Source organism: Ranitomeya imitator, chromosome 1, assembly GCF_032444005.1.
Source record: "Ranitomeya imitator isolate aRanImi1 chromosome 1, aRanImi1.pri, whole genome shotgun sequence".
Taxonomy (NCBI): Eukaryota; Metazoa; Chordata; class Amphibia; order Anura; family Dendrobatidae; genus Ranitomeya; species Ranitomeya imitator.
The window spans coordinates 706453191-706479457 of record NC_091282.1 but is presented as its reverse complement, the minus strand read 5'-3'; the positions used below and the strand labels follow the sequence as shown (position 1 = coordinate 706479457).

General features: G+C 44.1%; 1 protein-coding gene across 5 annotated transcripts in view; it reads left to right on the top strand.

Moving 5' to 3' along the window:
• MIPOL1 (mirror-image polydactyly 1) overlaps positions 1–26267 on the top strand; it is a 516895-nt gene that overhangs the window by 262323 nt on the left and 228305 nt on the right. For all 5 annotated transcript variants that reach the window (XM_069731947.1, XM_069731922.1, XM_069731940.1 and 2 more), the window contains 3 exons: positions 8155–8284; positions 12277–12310; positions 15446–15616. In XM_069731947.1, the coding sequence (XP_069588048.1) occupies positions 8155–8284; positions 12277–12310; positions 15446–15616 (335 nt within the window). The remainder of the gene's footprint in view (positions 1–8154; positions 8285–12276; positions 12311–15445; positions 15617–26267) is intronic.

Genomic DNA, 26267 nt, shown 5'->3' with positions numbered 1-26267 from the left:
CACAGGGTTAATGCCGGCGGTAACGGACCGCGTTATGCCGCGGGTAACGCACTCCATAACTGCTGCTATTAACCCTGTGTGTCCCCAACTTTTTACTATTGATGCTGCCTATAATAATAAAAAAAACAAAAAATCTGCTATTCTCACCCTCCGTCGTCTGACGATGCGCTCGCGCCTGCCGCCTGCCTTTCTCGTTCCTCGCGATGCCCCAGTGACCGCTCCATGCATTTCGATCTCGCGAGAGTGAGACAAGGAAAAACAAGAGGGCGGCGGGAAGGTGGCGTGAATCCCCACTGGAGCCGAGGCTGTGAGCCTGGGAAGGGGGAAGGTAACGTGGGAGGAGGAGGAGCAGAGCGGCCAAGGTGAGGCACCTCAGTCCCCACGGCGAGCATGGTGCCCAGTGCTGCCGGCGCTGTATGGCCTGACTGCTGCTGCTGACAGGTGCCGGTCTGTGCAAGACCCCAGCCCAGTGTGGCTCTGTGCTGTATACTACGTCGCTGTGCAATATACTACGTGACTGGCCAATATACTATATGTCTGTGCTGTATACTACGTGGCTCTGTGCTGTATACTACGTCGCTGGGCAATATACTGCGTTACTGGGCAATATACTACGTAACTGGGCAATATACTACGTAACTGGGCAATATACTACGTAACTGGGCAATATACTACGTTACTGGGCAATATACTACGTCACTGGGCAATATACTACGTCACTGGGCAATATACTACGTCACTGGGCAATATACTACGTCACTGGGCAATATACTACGTCACTGGGCAATATACTACGTCACTGGGCAATATACTACGTCACTGGGCAATATACTACGTCACTGGGCAATATACTACGTCACTGGGCAATATACTACGTCACTGGGCAATAAACTACATGACTGGACAATATACTACATCACTGGGCAATATACTACGTCGCTGGGCAATATACTACGTCACTGGGCAATATACTACGTCACTGGGCAATATACTACGTCACTGGGCAATATACTACGTCACTGGGCAATATACTACGTCACTGGGCAATATACTACGTCACTGGGCAATATACTACGTCACTGGGCAATAAACTACATGACTGGACAATATACTACGTCACTGGGCAATATACTACGTCGCTGGGCAATATACTACGTCCCTGGGCAATATACTACGTCACTGGGCAATATACTACGTCACTGGGCAATAAACTACATGACTGGACAATATACTACATCACTGGACAATATACTACGTCACTGGGCAATATACTATGTGGCTGGGCAATATACTACGTGGCTGGGCAATATACTACATGACTGGGCAATATACTATGTGGCTGGACAATATGCTACGTGACTGGGCAATATACTATGTGGCTGGACAATATACTACATGACTGGGCAATATACTACATCACTGGGCAATATACTATGTCACTGGGCAATATACTACGTGACTGGGCAATATACTACGTGGCTGGGCAATATACTACATGACTGGGCAATATACTACGTCACTGGGCAATATACTATGTCACTGGGCAATATACTACGTGGTTGGGCAATATACGACGTGGCTGGGCAATATACTTCGTGGTTGGGCAATATACTACGTGGGCTGGGCAATATACTAAGTGGCTGGGCAATATACTAAGTGGCTGGGCAATATACTACGTGGCTGGGCAATATACTATGTGATGGTCCCCTGAGGAAGCCAACTTCGCGAAACGCGCGTTGGGGCCCTTTTCTTCTACCTGTCGAGGTTCCTCCCTCCCACATGGGTGAGTTACTGTTATGCTGGGCAGTATGAGTGAGAGCATATTAGGTTTATGGGTTGCAATATTAGCATATGGGCTCCCTATGTAATTACCCCTTGATGGTGGGATGCCTGACCTATTTATCCTATGCCCACTCATAGTACCAACATTTAGGGATGTACCTCCTCTGGCAGTTGCTGTTTTTTATGTGGTTCTTTTTTCCCCTGTTCTCTCGTCATGTTTTTGTGCATTTAGGCTTATAGCCATTTTTTTGTACTATTAATGAACCCTGTTTCATAAATTTTCACCTTTTGATATAATCATTTTAAGACTCAGGGTCTCATTTCTTTATACTTATATATGAGAGTATACTCCTGATCTCTTGTAGGTGTTGTATATTGTGTGGAGTTGCGGCTGCGCTCTCATTGTTTGGTCCCGTATTTTTAGGACCACATACTTTCTAATGTATATCCAGTATGTCAGTCTTTGTTAAACGCAATATACTACGTGGTTGGGCAATATACGACGTGGCTGGGCAATATACTACGTGGCTGGGCAATATACTACGTGGGCTGGGCAATATACTAAGTGGCTGGGCAATATACTACGTGGCTGGGCAATATACTACGTGGTTGGGCAATATACTACGTGGGATGGGCAATATACTACGTGACTGGCCAATATACTACGTGGCTGGGCAATATACTACATCACTGGCCAATATACTACGTGGCTGGGCAATATACTACATCACTGGGCAATATACTATGTCACTGGACAATATACTACGTGGTTGGGCAATATACTACGTGGCTGGGCAATATACTACGTGGACATGCATATTCTAGAATATGGCCACTATCTATTTGCTAATAATATCGTAAATTTACCCATTAGCCTACTGAGCTACTCCGTGGCCATGATTTGATTGGCCAGAATCAGAGGAGAAAAAGCACATGCCCACAAAGAGCTCCATGATACACAACAAGTTAGGTGAAAAGAACATTTTCATCTTTATTTCAAAGTGGGAATAACTTTGGAAGGGAGAGGCGTGGAGGAAAAATAAAAACTGTTCCAGAATCAGTGGAACAGTGGCAGTTGGAGGAGATACTAATTTAAAATTTTTAAAAATCCTGTGAAATTGTGCATTTTAATTCAAATTGGAAGTTTTTACAACTCAATCTGCGGTAGAGCCTCAATGATAGAAATATCAAAATGGCAGTGGAAGAGTTTGGCCATGGTCCTTTAATTTTGGTGTTGAGACATCTTTGTTCTTTCCATGTCACTGGCGGTTAGTTGTGATCGCCCTGTAATCTGCGTGCTATATTCCCCATCTGCCGCTGTTTAGTTACATGTCAGTTAGTTACACATACTGTTAGTTTGGTAGAACTGTGATAGCGAGTACATACAGGGAGCCCAGATGGATAAGTACACAAGCAATTAGTTTACACTTTCCCTTCTTTCTCCCTCCCTACTCCACTTCCAACATTTACTTTCTACTTACATTATATAACAATTAGGTCCCTAAACAAAGTCGTAGTATTTGCCAAAAAAATAAATAAATGTTGGAGAGAGCGCCTCATTTGACTAAGAATTACCGGATATTTGATAAGCTTGTTTAAAAATGGAAGTATCCAAATATAATGGTAAACATCTCCTCTTCCACATGGACTGAGGGAGGATTTTCCTCGCCGGCTTACACAGCGGGTGATAATATTTGTGAATGTAATGTAACTGCTCTGAACCTTCACTGTGCAAATATTGAAATCTATTGCAAGTCAAAGAAAGGGAAAGAAATCTGGGATGATGCAGTGGTATTTGCGCTGTCCTAATTAGCTTGATTATGTTTAGTCGTCTTGCTTTGTGCGGGTTTGTTAACCCTTAATTGGCCGTAAAATGGTTAATTCTGTAGCAGAGAATCTCACCATGGTCCTCAAGACTGTGAAGATGTACATTCCGTGTTGGTTTTAGCGTGAATGATGTGTGCCGCCACCGTGATTCCAATTTGGTCATATTATTGTATTGCTCATTGTATCCGATCATCGTTACTTTACTCTTGAACCACCACCAACCCCCATACATATTCGACCATTTTCAGCAAGCTGATTATGTATGTCCAAATTCGGACGGTGAATCACATTGTTCTCTTGGAGCTCAGCCTCCGTTTAGCTCCTGGAGAACATAGAGCGCTCTTTTGTCCTTTATGAAAAAGCCACCGACAGACATTCTACTGTTGTCATCATGTGTTTAGTGAATCATTCAACATGTCGTTGATCGGTTGCATCCAAGCCAATACTGATCTTATTTGCGTGGTCTAAAGCTCCCCATGTACCAATGTCGGACGAACCCACTGATATTGACTGGTTTGGCTGATGGTCTATTGTGTATAGGAGCCTCGGAGAGATGGTTGTTGGAGGAAATATAAATCCGGCATGTCCAATTTCGGACTGGCGATCACATTGTCTCCTGGAGATAAGTTTCCACCAGACATATCTGCCGACGGCTTTCTCATAGAGAACACGAGCGCTACTGTGTATGGGAAAGACATTCCAGTGAACAGCTGAAGCATCGTTAGGCCGTCAGCCATCTAATGTGTATGGCCTGCTTTCGAGATGATACCGACATTCGTCTTTTAGTATTTCAAGAAAATATGCGAGATCTAGTATCTAGTTGACGTCTGTGATCTTGGACCACCATTGACTTGTTTGACAGTTTTAAAGCACTGTATACTTATCTGTAGGAATTCCTCATAGGTTTGTTGATTTGAGCTTGTAGTCAGTCGTTGGGATAAAAATCTATCCTGGTCATGTGATAGACTTATAGGTACACAGCTCATTACAGTTGTCAAAGCTGTGTCCTATAACGAGCTGTCCATCACATGATCAGGACAGGTTTTTATTCACTGGAAGTAAAGAGTGTGAGTTCATTGAGAGCAAGTAAAGGATTGCTAATGTATGTGACATATAGCATTTTATTTAAAGAGTGACTGCCAGTTTGAAAAACTTTAGCGACATGTCAAAAAGTTTTAATCTGTAGAAGTCCTCAACTGATCACAAAAATAAAAGGAGCAGAAACGCTCAGCCAAATGCTGCTGTCCTCTGACACAAAAGAGTGAACCAGACTTTCTATGCAAATTGCCTCTTCAGAGAGGACGAGGACTTTAACTCTGTAGCGCCACCTGTTGGAAGCAGCAATCTCACAAGTCAACCCTTTAACAAGCCTTGCAATATGGAAACGAGAAATATCAGAATCTCAATTTTCAGACACAGTGTTTTGGGGCATTGCCTCTCATCAGTGCAAAGTATGAGAATTGATTTGACTAGGTGAGAGGCTCTGGGCTGAGGTCTAAAGGGTAACCTTTCTACTTTTGGAGAGTGACATACTGGCTGTGGCATGCTAATTTAAGAAGGCTTATTCGCCATATAATGCTCCTCTGGGAAATGTAATATGCAAATTGCCTCTTTAAAGAGGACTTGAAGTATATAGCGCCAGCAGTTAATGAGTCTTGTAGGAGAACAGTGCATAGATGAGCCCTTCTCTTCCTCTACTTGGTTGAGATCTAAATGCTAAACCACTCACCAATTAATAATTTTGACATGTTTCTATGACCTATTAAACTAATTTGAAATGATAAGCGCACTGTAATAATGATATTGAAAGTGAATGTGTTGTGAGAAAATTACCTATTGTTTAAATCAGTTTTTTGTATATTTTTTAAATAATGGAAATGTTTTTTTCCTCTGTTCATATCACGATCTTTATTTAAAAAAAATATATAGTAATCTCGCAATTTTCACACTTTCCATTGGGACTTTTCTAGACTTAACTGTTCCTAAAAAGACAGGAAGCTTCTCAGTAGGCTTCTTATTCTCAGAGACAGGATTACATTGACAGATAAAACTTCTATACACAGCTGATCACACAGGATCCATCAATCACAATAGGTGGTGTCACAGCGATCTGCCCCCTCTCCCTTCACATTGCCCTTTTTCACCCGCTCATTAGATGCTTTAAATAAATGCTAGGGTTGGACTCTGACCATTGTGGCTAATGTACATGTGTTATTTTATGAAGCAGCATGAAACCCTGTGATTAGCGTGAAAATTGAAAGATATTAAAAATAGAGATATGGAAAAAAATTACATGTAACACCAAAACCTGTTTTAAACAATGTCATTTTTATGCTATCCTATTTTTTTTTGTAATCACTCAAAAAAGAGTGTTACTGCTCAGACATTTCTGTTAGGCCTCTTTCACATTTCCGTCGGTACGGGGCCGTCGCAAACCGTAGGCCCGACGTACCGACTGACGTTGTGCAAATAGTGCACAAAGTGGGCAGCGGATGCAGTTTTCAGATGTATCCGCTGCCCATTATGAGTTCCAGGGAGGAGGGGGCATTGAATGTTTTTTTGTGACGATGGTCCGCCAATTACTGATGCATCCAGTGCACGACGTATGCAACGTGTGTCCATACGTCGCGATGCGTCGGTAATACAAGTCTATGTGCAAAAAATGCATCCTGGGGGCAACTTTGCAAGATGCGTTTTTTGCACAGAACGACGCATTGCAACGTCTTCTAAAAGACAGAAATGTGAAAGAGGCCTTAGGCATTGGTCACATCTTATTTTAGGCTCCATTCAATGTCACCTTTATAGGTCCAGCCAAAAAAATCCATGTTAAAATAGTACAGCATGCTGATTTTTTTGTTTAGTAAAGTGTCAGAAACCATTATAGTCAATGGGGTCCATATGGTGCCCATGTTGCCTGTTATGACTTTTCTGATAAAGAAAGCAACCATTGGTCCTATGAAGTGGTGGTGTGTATACTATGTTAGAGATAATGATAATAATGTTTGTGTATGTGCTTCTACAGTGGGGAAATTATGTATTTGATACACTGCCGATTTGTGCAAGTTTTCCCACCTACAAAGAAAGGAAAGGTCTGTAATTTTTGTCGTAGGTAAACTTCACCTGTGAGAGACAGAATCTAAAAATAAAAAAGAAGAAAATCACATTGTATGATTTTTGCATAATTCATTTGCATTTTATTGCATGAAATAAATAGTTGATACAATAGAAAAACAGAACTTAATATTTAGTACAGAAATCTGTGTTTGCCATTACAAAGGTCAAACATTTCCTGTAGTTCTTGACCAAGTTTGTGCAGGGATTTTGGCCCACTCCTCCATACAGATCTTTTCCAGATTTTTCAGGTTTTCAGGCTGGACAACATTGAGTTTCAGCTCTCTACAAAGATTTTCTATTGGGTTCAGGTCTGGAGACGGGCTAGGAGACTGGCTAGGCCAGCTGATCACACAGGATCCATCAATCACAATAGGTGGTGTCACAGCGACCTGCCCCCTCTCCCTTCACATTGCCCTTTTTCACCCGCTCATTAGATGCTTTAAATAAATGATAGGGTTGGACTCTGACCAACCTTGAAATGCTTCATACGGAGCCACTCTTTAGTTGCCCTGGCTGTGCGTTTTGGGTTATTGTCATGCTGGAGGTCCCAGCCACGACCCATCTTCAGACCTTTTACTGAAGGAAGGAGGTTGTTGGCCAAAATCTCACGATAAATGGTCTTCAATACGGTGCAGTTGTCCTGTCCCCTTTGCAGAAAAGCACCTCCAAAGTATGATGTTTCCCCACCATGCTTCATGGTTGGGAAGTTTTTCTTGGGGTTTGTACTCATCCTGCTTCTTCCTCCAAACACGTCGAGTGGAGTTGATACTGGTCATTGGTAAACTTCAAATGTGCCTGGACATGTGCTGGCGTGAGCAGGGGGAGCTTGCGTGCCCTGCAGGATTTTAATCCAGTAATATTTTTGGACTGTGGTCCCAGCTCTCTGCAGATCATTGTCCAGGTCCACCTGTGTAGTTCTGGGCTGATTCCTGCCTATCTTAGAATTATCCTTACCCCACGAGGTGAGATCTTTCATGGAGCCCAAGACCGAGGAACATTGACAGTCATCTTGTGTTTCTTCCATTTTCACTAATTGTTCCAACAGTTGTTCCCTTCTCACCAAGCTGCTTGCCTATTGTCCTGTATTGTTTCTTAAAGAAATAGTAACATGTCTGTGAGAGCCAGAATTCTTGCTGGTTGGTAGGTGATCAAATACTTATTTCATGCAGTAAAATGCAAATTAATTATGTAAAAATCATACAATGTCTCTCACAGTTGAAGTGGACCTACGATAAAAATTACAGCCCTCTCCATTCTTTGTAGGTGGGAAAACTTGCAAAATCGGCAGTGTGTCGAATATTTATTTTCCCCACTGTATGTATATACTATATATATATCACATTATTATCCTTATTATATTATATCTTTATATATTTTATATATTCTGTTTTTTTAATAAGAGGTTCATAATCTGTACTCTTTTCCTTCCAGCACTAGTGAGAGAAGTGTACAGTGCACAGCGTGAAAGAGATGAAGCGATTATGGCGCGGCTTAGACTGGCTAATGAGGAGAGGGATGAAGCTCTTCTTCGTGTCCAGCAGCTCCAGCAGTACATCAGAGAGTAAGAGCGGTGGCTGACTGATTTGGGTTATTTGTGGAGGTGGAAGCCATATCTTCTTTCATTCTTCTATCAGTAAGGAGGAGAAGACTTTGTCAAAATCTCTCATTTCTCTTCTCTAAATCCTAGTTGCAGATTCCATCAAATTTGATCCCGTAAAATAGCGCCGCATGCGAACAGTCAGAGCGTTTGACACCTTGGCACAACCTAACAGCCCCCATTGTATGCCTATGGGCTGCCAATGGTGTCCATTAAGTGATGAATCCGCTCCGGTGTCCTAGTTTCCATTTATAATAGAAACCGCAGTGCACATGTGAAAGAGCCAAGCAGGTCAGACAGAAAAGTCCTTGTAAATCGGCAAATCAGTTCATCAGCTGGAAAAGCGATCGCCACTAAAAGTAAAGTCTGTAGTTGGAGAACAAGTCAGTAGCGACCAGAAGGAAAGGCTCCGATTCGTGATTTCATGGGTCAGAAGCTTTATTGGGCAATCAAAGGACGTTGCAAAACGGCAACGTTTTGCTACAGCAGAGAACATAAGACACCTGAGTTGCCAACTTGATTTTTTATTTTTCTACAAAACAACAAAACAGAAAAACCAATCAGACAACATTTTTTCCGGACTGATTTTTAAATAATAATTATGATTCTAAGTAGCCCATATTTCTGATATGAAGACATTAAGTGCATTCACTGTGACATGTAAAATAATAGTGTCTGCATCCTCCAAAAAAACACAATTTTTTATGGACAGTGGAAAAAGGGTCCTGTTGTTTTGGGCCATCTGGGAATTTCTGGAGGTTTGGCTTCAGCAATGACCATACGTACAAATACAAGTAGAGAGTGATGGGATTTGATTGACAGTTTCCACCGATGCAGCCAGGCCGTTACACGCTGTATGAGCCTGTGTGCAAGGGATTGCTGTCCATCACTGTGTTTGGGTGGAGGAAGCATTCATAATGAGTTTTTCATATAACTATGTAAAACTATACGTTGTCATTTTTACTTATTCTTCCTCTTGCGTTTCATTCCTTTGGATTAGGCAACATGGGAATCCTCACAGCCCTTCTATAAAATAAATGTAAAGGAGTACAAAAAAAACCTTGCTGCAAGTTAAAAAACTGTTCGAGTCGTTTTTCTTTTCAAGTAAATTTACAAAACTTATTTTCTTAAGGACCTATTAAGTCTTGAAGTGACTTTAGTTTAACCCTTCAGGTGCATTTCAGGAATTAATGCAAAGTGTTTTTTTTTGTCCCTTTTCATACTATATAGGTCCCCGGACACAGTTTGGTATAAAAAACCAAACATACTACACTGTACTCACTGCCCCTGGGACCATCGGTGAGACTCTGCTGCAGCTCCCGATGTCTGGCATCAGCTGCAGCTCCCGATGTCTGGCATCAGCTGCAGCTCCCGATGTCTGGCATCAGCTGCAGCTCCCGATGTCTGGCATCAGCTGCAGCTCCCGATGTCTGGCATCAGCTGCAGCTCCCGATGTCTGGCATCAGCTGCAGCAGTGATGTCACTTCAGCAGCCAATCGGTGAGCTCTGCAGCTCTGGGCGGGGCATTTCGCTTGCACTGATTGGCTGCCGCACTGTCAGCGTGACATCAGCGCTGTGCCCAATGGAAGATATCGGGAGCGGCGGCAGAATCTCACTAGTGGATCTGGTTACGGAGATTAAAGCACATTTTTTTTTGGGGGGGGGTTATTTTAGACCAAACTACAACCAGAGACCAATATTTCCTGAAAGAGGACAATCCTTTTAAGAACTGTATTTATGATATTGATGTACCTTTTAATTTCTAAACTTTAAATATTTACTATGGGGAAAACCCCCTTAATGTTCTTACCCATAAAAGTCCGAGTGGTTAATTCCTCTTTTACATGCATTTTATGTGAATGTGAGATTTATTTTCTCCTTTTAATGACTTGCTTTTCTTGTTTTGGCATCAGGATACCCGGAGCTTTGTTCATACATGTAGGTCTATAAAAGCATATGGAAATATTGACATGGACCTACAGACGTGTCCCAGACAGACTAAGAAATACACACATTTAGCAGCTCTGACACTGTCAGATAAACATTCATATACTGGCCATGAAAGATTGACAGCGCAGGAGCCCGAGAAGATCACACACAAACAAATAAGATGATGGCGGGCGTACAGCAGTATGGCGGGGTGTCGATATGTTTGTCATTGCATTGTTCTCAGACTGTAGGAGACACCCACCATCCAAACTTTTGCTGTCCGTGATAAAACATTTAGGTCACAATCACATTTTGCTACATGATCACATTTCCACATTGCTGGATCCAAAGCCAAAACAAAAATAAAATCTGGCAGTCAAAATACACTAAAACTGCTATGTGTCAGTTTGGCAAAAAAATTTCACAGTTTCTGAATTTTAAATAGTAACCATCATTTTATTTATTTCTTTTCATAAATCAATAGTACATATGATAGTAAGAAGTTTTGTGATATATCTTATGATGCAAATCTGCTTCTTTCTCCTGCTGTACTGAATTCATGGATACAACCGGTCTTCATTATATATAGATTTTCCCATTACTGAGATAGAAGATGATAGTTGGTGCTCGGGTGACTACAAGTATGCGATTTATATATTTCCAGTCACATTCCGACTAGACCTGTCTGTCCTCACTTAATTCACTTGCATTGCACAGTCTAAATGTAAAAATTTAATAGGATTACATTAAAGGGAACCTGTCACCCCGAAAATCGCGGGTGAGGTAGTCAGAGGTCAGTGCGCAGGCGCCGGGCCTCTCTGACTTTTCCGGCGCCTGCGCACTGCAGTACTTTGTTCTGCCCTCAACAGGGCAGACAAATTACGCCTGCGCCGGAGCCGTGGCTGAAGATCAGAAGAGGACGTCTTGGAATGAAGATGGGAGGTGCCGCAGCGGACCAGAGACGCCCATCCAACCGGACCAGCAGCGGGACCGCCCCTGGGTGAGTATAATCTAACGTCTTTTTCTCCTCTTTCAGGTAACATCGGGGGCTTATCTACAGCATAACAGAATGCTACAGATAAGCCCCTGATGCCGGTGGGCTTACCTCACCCGCGATTTTCGGGGTGACAGGTTCCCTTTAAGAATCTAGGTTTTAGGCTTTATATAAAAAAAAATAACAATACATTTATGAAAGGTGGTCATGAAATGTGTAAAAAAAAAAAAACCTTTTAGTTACAATCTCTTGAAATAATTAATAAGGTGGTTTCCAATTCTGCCTTTTTTCAAAAACAGCGCCCCACCTATCTACAGGTCCTTGAACGGTATTGCAGCGTAGCTTGATTCCTTTCAGAGCTGAGCTGTAATACCGGACGCAACCTGTAGACAGGAGAAAGAAGGCAGCCATGTTTCTCTAATCCTCGACAGCTTCTTTAAGACTCTGTCTTGAGGCATACACCAAGTCTACAAACTTCATCGTAAACCGGATGAAGTTTTCTAAGTCACGTGACTTGGGACAGAATGACGTGGGTAATATTTCTGGGGATCAGAGCTGTGCTTTATATAAATCACACCCCCCCCCCCCACCTCCCCCATTCTTCTTTATGGCAGGAATAAAAAAAATAAAGTGAAGAAGTGAGAACCCTAATTAAAAGCGAAACGATCAATAAAAACATGTGAAGAGCCTGCTTTACTAAACCGCCTCGGCACATATGAAGAACTGATCCCTGTAGCCATATATTGCGGTAAACATTAATAAGTTAACAGGCTGCAGCCGAGGAGAGATGAGCTCGGCATTATTGAAAGATACAGCAGAACAGCTGGCGCCGTAATGCGTCGTGAGTGCAGGGCGTCCCCTGAAGACACTCACAGCGAAATTACTTCAACTCCCAAAGATTTGGAAAGAGAATTCATTTTGCTTCGGAATTGAGGAGCTAGTCTTTGGCCACTTAGCGCTTTCCCTCGCTCTCCTCTTGTGTTTTTCTCCTTCCAACGTCTCACTGTCTGTTTCTCTCTCGTCTCTTGTCTAGGATGGAAGATATTAACCCTAAAGAAAGTGACATGGTAAGCGCTCTCCCAGTGAGACCTCCCACTGCTTTTTTGTCAGCTTCGGGATTAACCCCTAGAGTAGGCAGAATAACTGGTGGATTATGCTCTTCCATAGAAGACGTACACCCAAGATACTGCTACAGTTCTCGTTAAACTTGTTTGGGGGACTGTTGTTGTTGGTATATCATGATTTTTGGAGTACTATGAAATTCTAGTTCCTATTATGTATTTTACTCGCTTATATAGCGCCATTATATTCCACAGCGCTTTACAGATGTCATCATCGCTGTCCCCATTGGGGCTCACAATGTAAATTCCCTATCAGTATGTGTTTGGAGTGTGGGAGGAAACCGGAGAACCCGGAGGAGACCCACAAAAAAACGCGGCGAACATACAGTCTCCTTGCAGGTGTTGTCCTTGATGGGATTTGTTATCCAGGACTGCAGCGCTGCAAAGCAACAGTGCTAACCACTGAGCCACCATGCTGCCCTTGTGCAATTAGTCTGACACATATTGATGGACATCACTGTGAATCAAGAAGTGAATGATATAACTTTGCGTACGTGTCTAACCCTAATCATGCAAATAGGAAGAAGGCAGGAACTCTAGCATTAGCTATTGGATGTAGCAATCCTAAAAAGTCAATATCAACCTTTTAATGATAATGAGCCTTGCTATATGACCTAGGATAAGAAGCCAAACCAGACATTGCATTTGCAGAAACGTGTTTCTGGGTGTTTGCCCCTCATCAGTTCAAAGCAGAAAAGAAATGGTTTGGCTGGTTGTGCTGACTCTTGACAGGGTAAAGTTTTGCATTGTGAAGATCGCCAGGTTGGTATAAGGAGACCTGTTAGCCATGCAATGCTCCCCTGGGAATATAGGTGGCTTAGAGTTCTAGTACTCTTACTCCTCTTTGAAGAGCATATTTTAATATTTAAATTCCCAGAGCAGCAGCATTGCACTGCCTATAAGTCTACTTATAATGTCTGTGCGCTTACTACAAGAAGAAATTTTATCCCTTTCTCCCTAATCAGCCATCTAGGACTGTGAGGCCACATGTACCATTTAATGGGGGTATCTGACTTCCTTACCACCCACCAATCCTGAAAGGCTGATGTTTAGTAGGAAAAGCATCAGGCAGTTGATTTTCCAATGCCTGCAGTTGCCTGTACACAAAAGATTGCTGTTAGCTGAACATTTATCTGATTTCAAAGGGGAAAGAGGAGAAAGCCTCTGCCAAATTCCTGTGGCAGCAGCTTATCTCCCCTAAAAATAACAATATTAGCCATAGAATTTCCAACTGCCCAATACTATTATATTTATGGAGTCCCAACATGGCCAGTTTTGCCAAGATTGGTGGGTTTAGCCAACTTTCAGCTAGCCAATTTCAGTTTAGCCAATTTTCACCTTGGTTTTCAGGTGCGATAAGATGGCAGAGGTGTCTATCAGTAGTTTCTTCCTCTCTTTATTGTATGGGTTGTAGCTTGGAGTGACTTTCAGTCAAAAGAGAACTGACAGTTATAAAGTCTACAGCCAAACCTTGCGAACCATCTAATGTGCGGATACTTCATGACCCTCCTCTGACAGTAGATGTCAGGGAGATTAGGATCTTGCAGTTGGATTTCAGAAACCCTGGTGTTTTTCCTGAAGCGTATTGTCAGTTGTTTTTTGCAGTTTTTTTTTTTTGGAGTAGATTAAATAGTGGTGTCGCAATCGACATGGGTAAGTCCAGCGGATGACGGAACAAACACTAACAACGGGATAGAAAAAGGAAGAGGAAGGCTCTAACAGTAGGGAGCGAGGGATGGGGCACCTCCTAACCCCAACTTGTGCCTATCCCTAAGCTCTCTTAACGCCCTCTGTGGGTCCTTCTCCCCTGCCGCAGTCATGTGCCTAGTCCCTAGCTGTCATCTCACTATACCCTGGCTAGTGCACTGGCCGGCAAGAACGCTAGCCTCACCACTGCAGATGGTATAAACACAGGAGATAGTGACAAGCTCAACACAGACAAGGAAAGCGAACAGGAAACTTATCTCCAGCCTCCCCTGCCAAGCTCCACACAAGCAGAGGACACGAAATGAACTCCACAGAAGTAGCTGATACTCCTCCGCTGGCACCATAGAGCTCCAAACTCCTAGGCTGGTTTTCATTGAATAACTCTATTACCAACAGTCAGCTGATGCATCATGTGACTATTGAAAGGATGTGGGAGAGGTCATCACCCACATCAGCTGACCAGCAACAAAACAACTGCCAGCATGGAAACTGACATTAGCCCTTGCTGGCCCAAAAAGGAAAAAAGACACATTTAAATTATAGCAGAACCAGAGCTGCCACAAAACCAAAAATGAATCGTGACAAGTGGAAACTTCGAAGCAGAAGCTGCCTAAAGAATAGACAGGTCACGTTTTTTCAACCACTTCATATAACTGGAAGCTTGTAGTGGTTAAAAGAAGCTGAAAAAGCCTGAACTTGTGCACAGTAAGTCATTTTTATATTGCTGTGCTTATTCTTATTCTCATTAGTGGTTTTTTAGGCTGATTACGCAACGAAGCCGCTTGAAAAAGACGTGTGCACATTTCCTTAGATTTCTGGACAACTTGTGCTACAGCTTGGTCCAGCCATACTTGATATCACGTGCCCAGCCGTCCCTGTAACGAGACTTATTGGTGCACCACCGTGCAGAAATCTGGAAATAATGGAGCTTGCAAAAAAGAAGACTGAGAGGAGACTTAATAGCTGTCTACAAATATCTCAAGGGCTGTCACATTGTAGAAGAATCATCTTTATTCTCATTCGTTTCACAAGGAAAGACTAGAAGCAATGGGATGAAACTGAATGGGAGGAGACACAGATTAGGTATTAGAAAAAACTTTTTGACAGGGTGATCAATGAGTGGAACAGGCTGCCACGAGAGGTGGCGAGTTCTCCTTCAGTGGAAGTCTTCAAACAAAGGCTGGACAGACATCTGTCTGCGATGGGTTAGTGAATCCTGCTTTGAAAAGGGGGTTAGACCAGATGACCCAGGAGGTCCCTTCCAACTCTACCATTCTATGATTCTATGATTTGCCTTTTTGCTGTTTTTAATTTTGCCACCATGTGTGCCTTTTACAGATGGACATCCATGGTAACTAATTGTATTTCCTCCAGACTCTACAAGAATTGCTTGATAAACTGGATGAAGCGGAAGACGGCGCCGACATTGTACACAACGGGGATCTTGTATTAGAGCATATAAAGAGGAGTCAGGAAAGAAGAGAGCAAATCACCGCTGAGGAAATGGGGGCAGTCATCGTAGAGCGGGACACAGCGCGCGCTCAGGTACGGAGACTCACAGATTTTAGGTTTTTTTATTCCTCATCTCTGAATTCTCTATTTATGTATGTTATTAAGTAATGGAGAACTTCTCCTTAAAACAAGCTGCCCCCAATATACAATGCCTACAAGTAGTATTCAACCCCCTGCAGATTTAGCAGGTTTCATAAGATGCAAATAAGTTAGAGCCTTCAAACTTCAAACAAGAGCAGGATTTATTAACAGATGCATAAATCTTACAAACCAAAAAGTTTTGTTGCTCAGTTAAATTTTTATAAATTTTAAACATAAAAGTGTGGGTCAATTATTATTCAACCCCTAGGTTTAATATTTTGTGGAATAACCTTTGTTTGCAATTACAGCTAATAATCGTCTTTTATAAGACCTGATCAGGCCGGCACAAGTCTCTGGAGTTATCTTGGCCCACTCCTCCATGCAGATCTTCTCCAAGTTATCTAGGTTCTTTGGGTGTCTCATGTGGACTTTAATCTTGAGCTCCTTCCACAAGTTTTCAATTGGGTTAAGGTCAGGAGACTTACTAGGCCACTGCAACACCTTGATTTTTTGCCTCTTGAACCAGGCCTTGGTTTTCTTGGCTGTGTGCTTTGGGTCGTTGTCTTGTTGGAAGATGAAATGACGACCCATCTTAAGATCCTTGATGAAGGAGCGGAGGTTCTTGGCCAAAATCTCCAGGTAGGCCGTGCTATCTATCTTCCCATGGATGTAGACCAGATGGCCAGGCCCCTTGGCTGAGAAACAGCCCCACAGCATGATGCTGCCACCACCATGTTTGACTGTAGGGATGGTATTCTTGGGGTCGTATGCAGTGCCATCCAGTCTCCAAACGTCACGTGTGTGGTTGGCACCAAAGATCTCGATCTTGGTCTCATCAGACCAGAGAACCTTGAACCAGTTAGTCTGAGTCCTCCAAGTGATCATGAGCAAACTGTAGACGAGCCTTGACATGATGCTTTGAAAGTAAAGGTACTTTACGGGCTCGTCTGGAACGGAGACCATTGCGGTGGAGTACGTTACTTATGGTATTGACTGAAACCAATGTCCCCACTGCCATGAGATCTTCCCGGAGCTCCTTCCTTGTTGTCCTTGGATTAGCCTTGACTCTTCGGACAAGCCTGGCCTCAGCACGGGAGGAAACTTTCAAAGGCTGTCCAGGCCGTGGAAGGCTAACAGTAGTTCCATAAGCCTTCCACTTCCGGATGATGCTCCCAACAGTGGAGACAGGTAGGCCCAACTCCTTGGAAAGGGTTTTGTACCCCTTGCCAGCCTTGTGATCCTCCACGATCTTGTCTCTGATGGCCTTGGAATGCTCCTTTGTCTTTCCCATGTTGACCATGTATGAGTGCTGTTCACAAGTTTGGGGAGGGTCTTAAATAGTCAGAAAAGGCTGTAAAAAGAGATAATTAATCCAAACATGTGAAGCTCATTGTTCTTTGTGCCTGAACTACTTCTTAATACTTTAGGGGAACCAAACAGAATTCTGGTGGGTTGAGGGGTTGAATAATAAATGACCCTCTGAAAAGACTTTTCACAATTTTAAAAAGAAATAAACAAAGAAATATTATTTTTTGCTGCAGTGCATTTCACACTTCCAGGCTGATCTACAGTCCAAATGTCACAATGCCAAGTTAATTCCAAATGTGTAAACCTGCTAAATCTGCAGGGGGTTGAATACTACTTGTAGGCACTGTATATATATGATAGAGTGTATCCGTCACGGACAATTAGCGCATGGTACCTCTCAGCCATAAACCTGCTGTCTCAAAATTAAGCCTTAAAAGTTCTGATTAGTCATTCAAGATTCTTCCATAATGGGAATTTAAAATGATCTATTGCTTAAAATTAGGTTTTTATCTAAAAAAAAAAATATTTTTGTCAATATTTTATTTTTTTGCCCATACAAAGGACAGGATTTGAGTCGGTCTGTTGCTGTTATTGTCCATATGAATTTACTGAAAGAATAGGAAGTGTGAGTGTAGAATAACCCTAATTCCAAGATTTCTTTCTATATATATAATATATATACATACACAGTACAGACAAAAAGTTTGAACACTGTGAAGCTGTAAGAATCTGGCTGCACTCGGATGTCACCCGAGTGCAGTCCTATTAGAGCATGTAGATTCAAACAGTGAAAAACGGAGAGTGGACCCACTGGACCGTGATGACGAACCCCTCTCGGACGAGCTGACCAGGTGGACCGCCCCCTATACAGGGAGAGTTAGGGGCAGGCCCGTGAGGGACTATCTCCACGGAAGCTGGAGGGTCGACTGAGATCAGATGGGAACACAGCAGGCACAAAGGGAAAGAGGGAACAGAAAGGAACTACTGAGACAAGGGAGAAGATGGGAACGCTACGGAGGCTGGCAGGACAATATGGAGACACCGAGGCTGACGGGAGCAAGGAAAAGATATAGTAGCCGGGCAGGTACCGCAGAGGAAAAGGAACTGAAGGAACAAGGCAGGAACACAGGAAACAGGCAGGCACTGCAGAGGGCGGAGGAGACCCAAAGTCAGAGAGCTAGGAACGCACAGAGACCACAGGTGGCCAGAAGCACTTGTAAACACAAATGAACATCAGGCACAGAGAAGCAGCAGGAAGCAGTTTACATAGCAGCATGGGAGCTACTTCCGGGTTACAGTCCTCCAGGATGACGGAGAGGACAGGAAAGAGCGCCAACAGAGGAATCAGATGTGTGCATGCGCAGAGCTGAATGCGACGCGCGCGCGCACCCGGCGAGCTGCAGTGGGGAGAGGCGGCGGCAGCAACGGCATGACAAACACACCTTCTCATTTAAAGATTTGTATGTATTTTCGTGACTATGAAAATTGTAAATTCACACTGAAGGCATCAAAACTATGAATTAACACATGCGGAATTATATACTTAACAAAAAAGTGTGAAACAACTGAAAATATGTCTTATATTCTAGGTTCCTCAAAGTAGCCACCTTTTACTTTGATGACTGCTTTGCACACTCTTGGCATTCCCTTGATGAGCTTCAAGAGGTAGTCACGGGAATGGTTTTAATTTCACAGGTTTGCCCTGTCAGGTTTAATAAGTGGGATTTCTTGCCTTATAAATGGGGTTGGGACCATCAGTTGTGTTGTGCAGAAGTCTGGTGGATACACAGCTGATAGTCCTACTGAATAGACTGTTAGAATTTGTATTATGGCAAGAATAAAACAGCTAAGTAAAGAAAAACAAGTGGCCATCATTACTTTAAGAAATGAAGGTCAGTCAGTCCGAAAAGTTTGGAAAAATTTGAAAGTGTCCCCAAGTGCAGTGGCAAAAACCCTCTAGCGCTACAAAGAAACTGGCTCACATGAGGATCGCTCCAGGAAAGGAAGACCAAGAGTCACCTCTGCTTCTGAGGATAAGTTTATCCGAGTCACCAGCCTCAGAAATCGCAGGTTAACAGCAGCTCAGATTAGAGACCATGTCAATGTCACACAGAGTTCTAGCAGCAGACACATCTCTTCAATAGAGACATATTTTCAGTTGTTTCACACTTTTTTGTTAAGTATATAATTCCACATGTGTTAATTCATGGTTTTGATGCCTTCAGTGTGAATGTACAATTTTCATAGTCATGAAAATGCAGAAAAATCTTTAAATGAGGTGTGTCCAAACTTTTGGTGTATGTATGTATATGTATGTATGTATGTGTATATATATTGTAGGGATTTCACTCACTCAGCTGCGACGGCTGACACTCAGGAGACGTGTTCCTTTAAAGTTCACTGGGTTTATTGCTTCATAAACCATGTGGCAAAACAACAGAAAGCAAAATAGCCTTTGGTTCAGGCAAAGGAAAACAAGTGTCCAGTTCATCCGGCTCAGTCCTGAAGCCGTAACACACTCAGGAGGGTTTCACCTCCACACATATCTGCTGTGTAAAGGATTAGCCAGTCTTATATAGGACTAACCACACCCAGTAATCTATCACATGATTAGCCATGTGGTCTGACATCACTACAGGTCCTGAAACACAAACATATGGTTATATAAAACAACGCAATATTCCGGGCTACATTACAGCAACAAGGCACTTATGTGGCACATACCTCCCATCGACTACACACCCTTTAGCCATGCTACATACCTCCCCCCTCTGCCTAAAGCCGTGGGGCTTGGCACTTTCTCCCACTAAACAAGGGATTCTTGATAGGGCATCCGCATTACCGTGCAGCTTTCCGGCCCGATGTTCCACATGGAAACTGAAGTCCTGCAGGGATAAGAACCAACGGGTGACCCTAGCATTTCTACCCTTCGTTTCCCTCATCCACCTAAGTGGGGCATGGTCGGATATCAGTCTAAATTTACGTCCCAGCAGATAGTACCGTAATGTGTCCACTGCCCATTTTATGGCCAAGCACTCCTTCTCAACGACTGAGTAGTTCTTTTCAGATGAGGACAGCTTCCTACTCAGATAGAGAACAGGATGCTCCTCCCCATGTAGTTCTTGGGAAAGGACTGCTCCCACCCCAACATCTGAGGCATCTGTCTGAAGAATAAACTCTTTCTTGAAGTTTGGGGCCATCAGAACGGGTTGCTTACACAAAGCGTTTTTCATTTCTTGGAAGGCTGACTCTGTTTCTTCGGACCACTTAACCATTACTGGTTTTGTCCCTTTTAGCAGGTCAGTCAGAGGCGCAGCCATCGTGGCGAAATTTGGGATGAACCTCCTGTAATATCCCACGATTCCCAGGAAGGCTTTAACTTGCTTCTTGGAAACTGGTTTTGGCCACGTTTGAATTGCCTCCACTTTACTGATTTGGGGTTTTATTTCTCCGTGACCCACTATGTATCCAAGGTACTTAGCTTCTTCTTTACCCAAGGCACACTTCTTTGGGTTTATAGTAAATCCGGCCTCTCTTATAGCATCCAACACCGCTTGGACTTTCTCCAGATGACTCTCCCAGTCCGGGCTAAAGATGACGATATCATCTAGGTACGCAGCAGCGTAGGCCTTATGGGGTGCAAGAACTCTATCCATAGCCCTCTGGAAGGTCGCCGGAGCTCCCTGTAGGCCAAACGGCATCCGGGCATACTGGAAGCATCCATCAGGTGTCGAAAAGGCTGTCTTCTCCTTGGCTTCCTGCGCCATGGGGATCTGCCAATACCCCTTTGTCAGATCCAAGGTGGATATATATCTGGCGTGCCCAAGCCTTTCGATGAGCTCATCAATACGGGGCATGGGATAAGCGTCGAACTTGGAGACCTCATTCAACTTCCGATAGTCGTTGCAAAACCTCCACTCTCCATCAGGTTTTGGGACCAGGACAATTGGGCTTGACCAACCGCTCTTGGATTCCTCAATGACTCCAAGCCTCAACATACGCTCCACTTCCTTGGAGATAACTTCTCGACGAGCCTCAGGAATACGATAAGGTTTCACATTCACCCGCACATGGGGCTCTGTTAGGACCTCGTGCTCTATGACCTTCGTGTATCCTGGCAATTCTGAAAACAGGTCCCTGTTTTTCTGGAGTAACTCCCGGCACTGCTGTTTCTGGGTTTTCGATAGCGTCTCTGCTATAGTAACCGCTCCAACCTCACCTTCTGGGTTGCTTAACAATGACGGAGTAACTGTCGGCTCTCTATCTTGCCACGGCTTGATGAGGTTGACATGGTAAACTTGGAATGGTTTCCATCTTCCTGGTTGGTGAATTTTATAATTTACCTCACCAAGTTTCTCGACAACCTCATATGGCCCTTGCCATTTGGCCAAGAACTTGCTTTCCACCGTTGGAACTAACACCAGAACTCGGTCTCCCGAATTGAACTGCCTCACTCTTGCAGACCGGTTGTAGACCCTGGCTTGAGCTTCTTGTGCTTGGAGAAGGTGTTCTTTCACGATAGGCATCACCTTTGCAATCCTCTGCTGCATCAGGGCCACATGCTCAATGACGCTTCTGTGGGGCGTGACTTCGGCTTCCCAGGTTTCCTTGGCTATATCCAGGAGTCCTCGTGGATGTCGGCCATATAGAAGCTCAAACGGTGAGAACCCTGTGGAGGCCTGTGGAACTTCACGAATGGAAAACATCAGATAGGGTAAGAGACAATCCCAGTCTCTACCGTCTTTCTCTATAGCTTTTCTCAGCATGCTCTTTAGAGTCTTGTTAAACCTCTCAACAAGACCATCTGACTGGGGATGGTACACCGAGGTCCTCAACTGGGAGATCTTCAGGGCTTTGCATAACTCCCTCATCACCTTGCTCATGAAAGGTGTACCCTGGTCAGTCAGGATCTCCTTTGGCAGACCTGTCCGGGAAAAGACATGGACCAACTCGCGGGCTATGCTCTTTGAGGAAGAATTCCTCAAGGGAATTGCCTCAGGATAGCGTGTGGCATAGTCCAGGATGACTAATATATACTGATGGCCCCGAGCTGATTTAACTAAGGGACCGACCAAGTCCATGGCAATTCTCTCGAACGGTACCTCAATAATGGGCAGTGGCACAAGGGGGTTCCGGAAATGAGGAGTAGGAGCAGTTAGCTGACATGTAGGGCAGGACCTGCAATAGTTCACTATTTCCCGGTGACACCCAGGCCAATAGAACCTCTGCACAACCCGTTCCTGCGTTTTTTCCACCCCTAGGTGTCCACCCAAGATGTGTGAATGGGCCATGTCCAACACTTTCCGTCTATACGGACCCGGCACTATCAACTGCTCTACCAACTCCTCCCTTATTTTCGTGACCCGGTACAACAATTCCCCCCTCAACAGAAAATGGGGAAATCTTTTGTCTGCCCCCGGCTCCTGTACCACCCCATCAATAACTGTGACATTATTAAAGGCTTCCCTCAGAGTGGGGTCCCTATGTTGGGCAGTCCCAAAATTTTCACCGGTAACCTCTAACTCCAGAATGTCAGATGTAGGGGATACTTCCTCCTCATCCCCAACCAGAACACAAAAAGGAAAGCTGTCTGCCTCTGGGTGTGGCGATACCGTTCCAGGGTTCACTGGTTCCCTGCCAGGGAGCTCAGAACCCTTTCCCCACAAATCCCAAAACAAACAGAAATCCCGGCCAATAATTATAGGGTGCAACAAGTCCTGAACTACGCCGACTAGGTGGGATTCAGTGCCACATGCCGTTTCAATGTCCACCCTGGCCATAGGGTAGTCCTTTGCATCACCATGTATGCACCGCACTCCGACCTTCTTTCCTGGGAGCAGATGAAGAGGAAAAGTGGCCCTCACCAGGGTCACTAGGCTCCCCGAGTCTAACAGTGCCGTTACTGCTCGACCGTTCACCTTTACGGGACACGCTTGAGGTCCCTCGTTGGATGGAGAGTTCACACTACAGACTGGATACGCATAGTATGAACAACGGCGTCCCATGCTGCAGTCCATCTGCTCAGTGGCTTGGGAACAACGGGCAGCTATATGTCCTGGCTTGTGGCACCTCCAACAAATAACATCACCCGTGGGGACCTTGGGCACCACCTCCCCCGCCCTTTGTGACCTTGGACGCACCACCCCTTTTTGGGACTCAGCTGCCCTCTGGGACCCCCAGTACGGCATGGGCTGCCTCCCAAAGGAGCCTTCCAACCCTTGGTATCTCTCAACCAGTCCGATCAGCTCGTCGGCATTTTGGGGATCACCCTGGGCAACCCAAGACTGTATAGGCCTCGGGAGGGAATGGACAAACCGATCCATCATCACCCGTTCTACCATCTGTGCAGGCGCAGAGGTCTCTGGCTGCAGCCATTTCTGGACCAGGTGCAACAGATCAAACATTTGGGAACGAGGTGGTTTGTCCCGGTGATAGCCCCAGGAGTGAACTCGCTGTGCCCTGACAGTCAGTGTCACCCCCAGACGTGCGAGAATCTCGGCTTTCAATTTGTGATACTCTTTGGCATCCTGCAAGGTCAAATCATAGTACGCCTTCTGGGGTTCTCCCGTCAGGTATGGCGCAAGTACCTCTGCCCACTGCTCTGGCGGAAGTTTTTCCCTCTCAGCGACCCTCTCAAACACCGTCAGGAAGGCCTCAACATCATCCCCGGGAGTCATTTTCTGCAATGCACGTCTTACCGTCTTCCGGACGTGGGTGTCATCAGCCAAACCTGGGGTTGGGGCGCTCGCCTTGCCCTGGATGGCGGTTGCCAGAAGCTGCATCTGCTGCTGATGCTCCTGCTGGCTCTGTTGTAACTGCTGCCGTTGCTCCTGCTGGCTTTGCTGCATCTGCTGCCGTTGCTCCTGCTGGCTCTGTTGTATCTGCTGCTGGATCTGTTGTATCTGCTGCATCAACAGCCTGTTGGTCTCTTGCTGCCTTTGCTCCTGCTGGACCAAGTGTTTCAGCAGGTCCTCCATTTTCTCCGGCAATGCTTGCTGGCTTGCAACAGCCTTGACCCAGGACATTCAAAAATAAACTCACGTCTCCGCTGGGAACGCTGCCCGCATTCTCCACCAATTGTAGGGATTTCACTCACTCAGCTGCGACGGCTGACACTCAGGAGACGTGTTCCTTTAAAGTTCACTGGGTTTATTGCTTCATAAACCATGTGGCAAAACAACAGAAAGCAAAATAGCCTTTGGTTCAGGCAAAGGAAAACAAGTGTCCAGTTCATCCGGCTCAGTCCTGAAGCCGTAACACACTCAGGAGGGTTTCACCTCCACACATATCTGCTGTGTAAAGGATTAGCCAGTCTTATATAGGACTAACCACACCCAGTAATCTATCACATGATTAGCCATGTGGTCTGACATCACCACAGGTCCTGAAACACAAACATATGGTTATATAAAACAACGCAATATTCCGGGCTACATTACAGCAACAAGGCACTTATGTGGCACATACCTCCCATCGACTACACACCCTTTAGCCATGCTACAATATATATATATATATATATATATATACATACTAGATGGTGGCCCGATTCTAACGCATCGGGTATTCTAGAATATGCATGTCCACGTAGTATATTGCACAGCCCACGTAGTATATTGCCCAGCCACATAGTATATTGCCCAGCCACGTAGTACATTGCCCAGCCACGTAGTAAATTGCCCAGTGATGTAGTATATTGCCCAGCCACGTAGTATATTGCCCAGTTACGTAGTATATTGCCCAGTGACGTAGTATACAGCACAGAGCCACGTAATATATTGCACAGCGACGTAGTATACAGCACAGAGCCACGTAGTATATTGCCCAGCTACATAGTATATTGCCCAGTCACGTATATCACAGGTTAAAAAATAAACATATACTCACCTTCCGATCCGAGGGCCCCTTGTAGTTCTGTCGCCTGTACGCGGTGCACGCAGCAGCTTCCGGTCCCAGGGTGTGATGACGTCGCGGTCACATGACCGTGACGTCATGGCAGGTCCTTCTCGCATACCATCCTTAGCACCGCAACCTGCCGCTTGCATGGAGCGGTCACCGGAGCGTCGCGAAAGGTGAGTATATAATGATTTTTTATTTTTTTAATTATTTTTAACATTAGATGTTTTTACTATTGATGCTACTTTTACCTTAGGCAAAAGTATATACCTTATTTTGCATTTAATCTTTGGTATGTGTACATATAACTGTGATTGCACTAGTATTTTTTCTTTTTTTTGTCTTTTGGTTCAGCATCATATAAGGGGAATGGTGTGTTTGTTTCTGATCCTCACGGATCATGTTTTAAATGGTTTTATATTTTGTATTTCCTTTGCTTTCATATAATAAAGTTGTATTTCATATCTGTGTATATACAGGTGTGTACACATCTATGTAGTGTATTTTTCTCTTTTCTAAGGAAAGCATGCCAAGACGCATGAAAGCTGTGATTAAAAATCATGGTTATTCCACAAAATATTGATTTCTGAACTCTTCCTATGTTAAAACATTAGTATTGTTGTTTCTAAATGATTATGAACTTGTTTTCTTCGTTTCCAAATTATTATCCAAATTGGATTTAAAGATTTAATTGTTTTTTGTTTTTTTTTGTGTTTTTTTTCAAATAAACTCATGGATGGTATTGTGTCTCAGGGCTCAATGGTTCACTGAAATCAATCTTAAACACATGTGATAATTAGTTTTCCAGGTGATTCTAATTAAAGGAAAACTATTTAAAAATGATGTTCCACATTATTAAGCAGGCCACAGGTTTCAAGCAACATGGGGAAAAAAAACGATCTCTCTGCTGTCGAAAAGCATCAAATAGTGCAATGCCTTGGTCAAGGGATGAAAACATTAGATATTTCACGAAAACGTAAGCGTGATCATCGTACTGTTAAGAGATTGGTGGCTGAATCTGAGCACAGACATGTTCGTGCTGATAAAGGCATAATGAGGAAGGTTTCTGCCAGGCAAGTTCATCAGATTAAGAGAGCAGCTGCTAAAATACCATTACAAGCCTGCAAACAGATATTTGAAGATTCTGGTGCCTCTGGAGTCCCTCGAACTTCAAGGTGTAGGATCCTTCAAAGGCTTGCTGTGGTTCATAAACCTACTATTCGGCCACCCCTACACAGTGTTCACAAGCAGAAACGGTTGCAGTGGGCCCAGACATACATGGATACTAATTTTCAAACAGTCTTATTTACTGATGAGTGTCGAGCAACCCTGGATGGTGCAGATGGATGGAGTAGTGGATGGTTGGTGGATGGCCACCATGTCCCAACAAGGCTGCGAC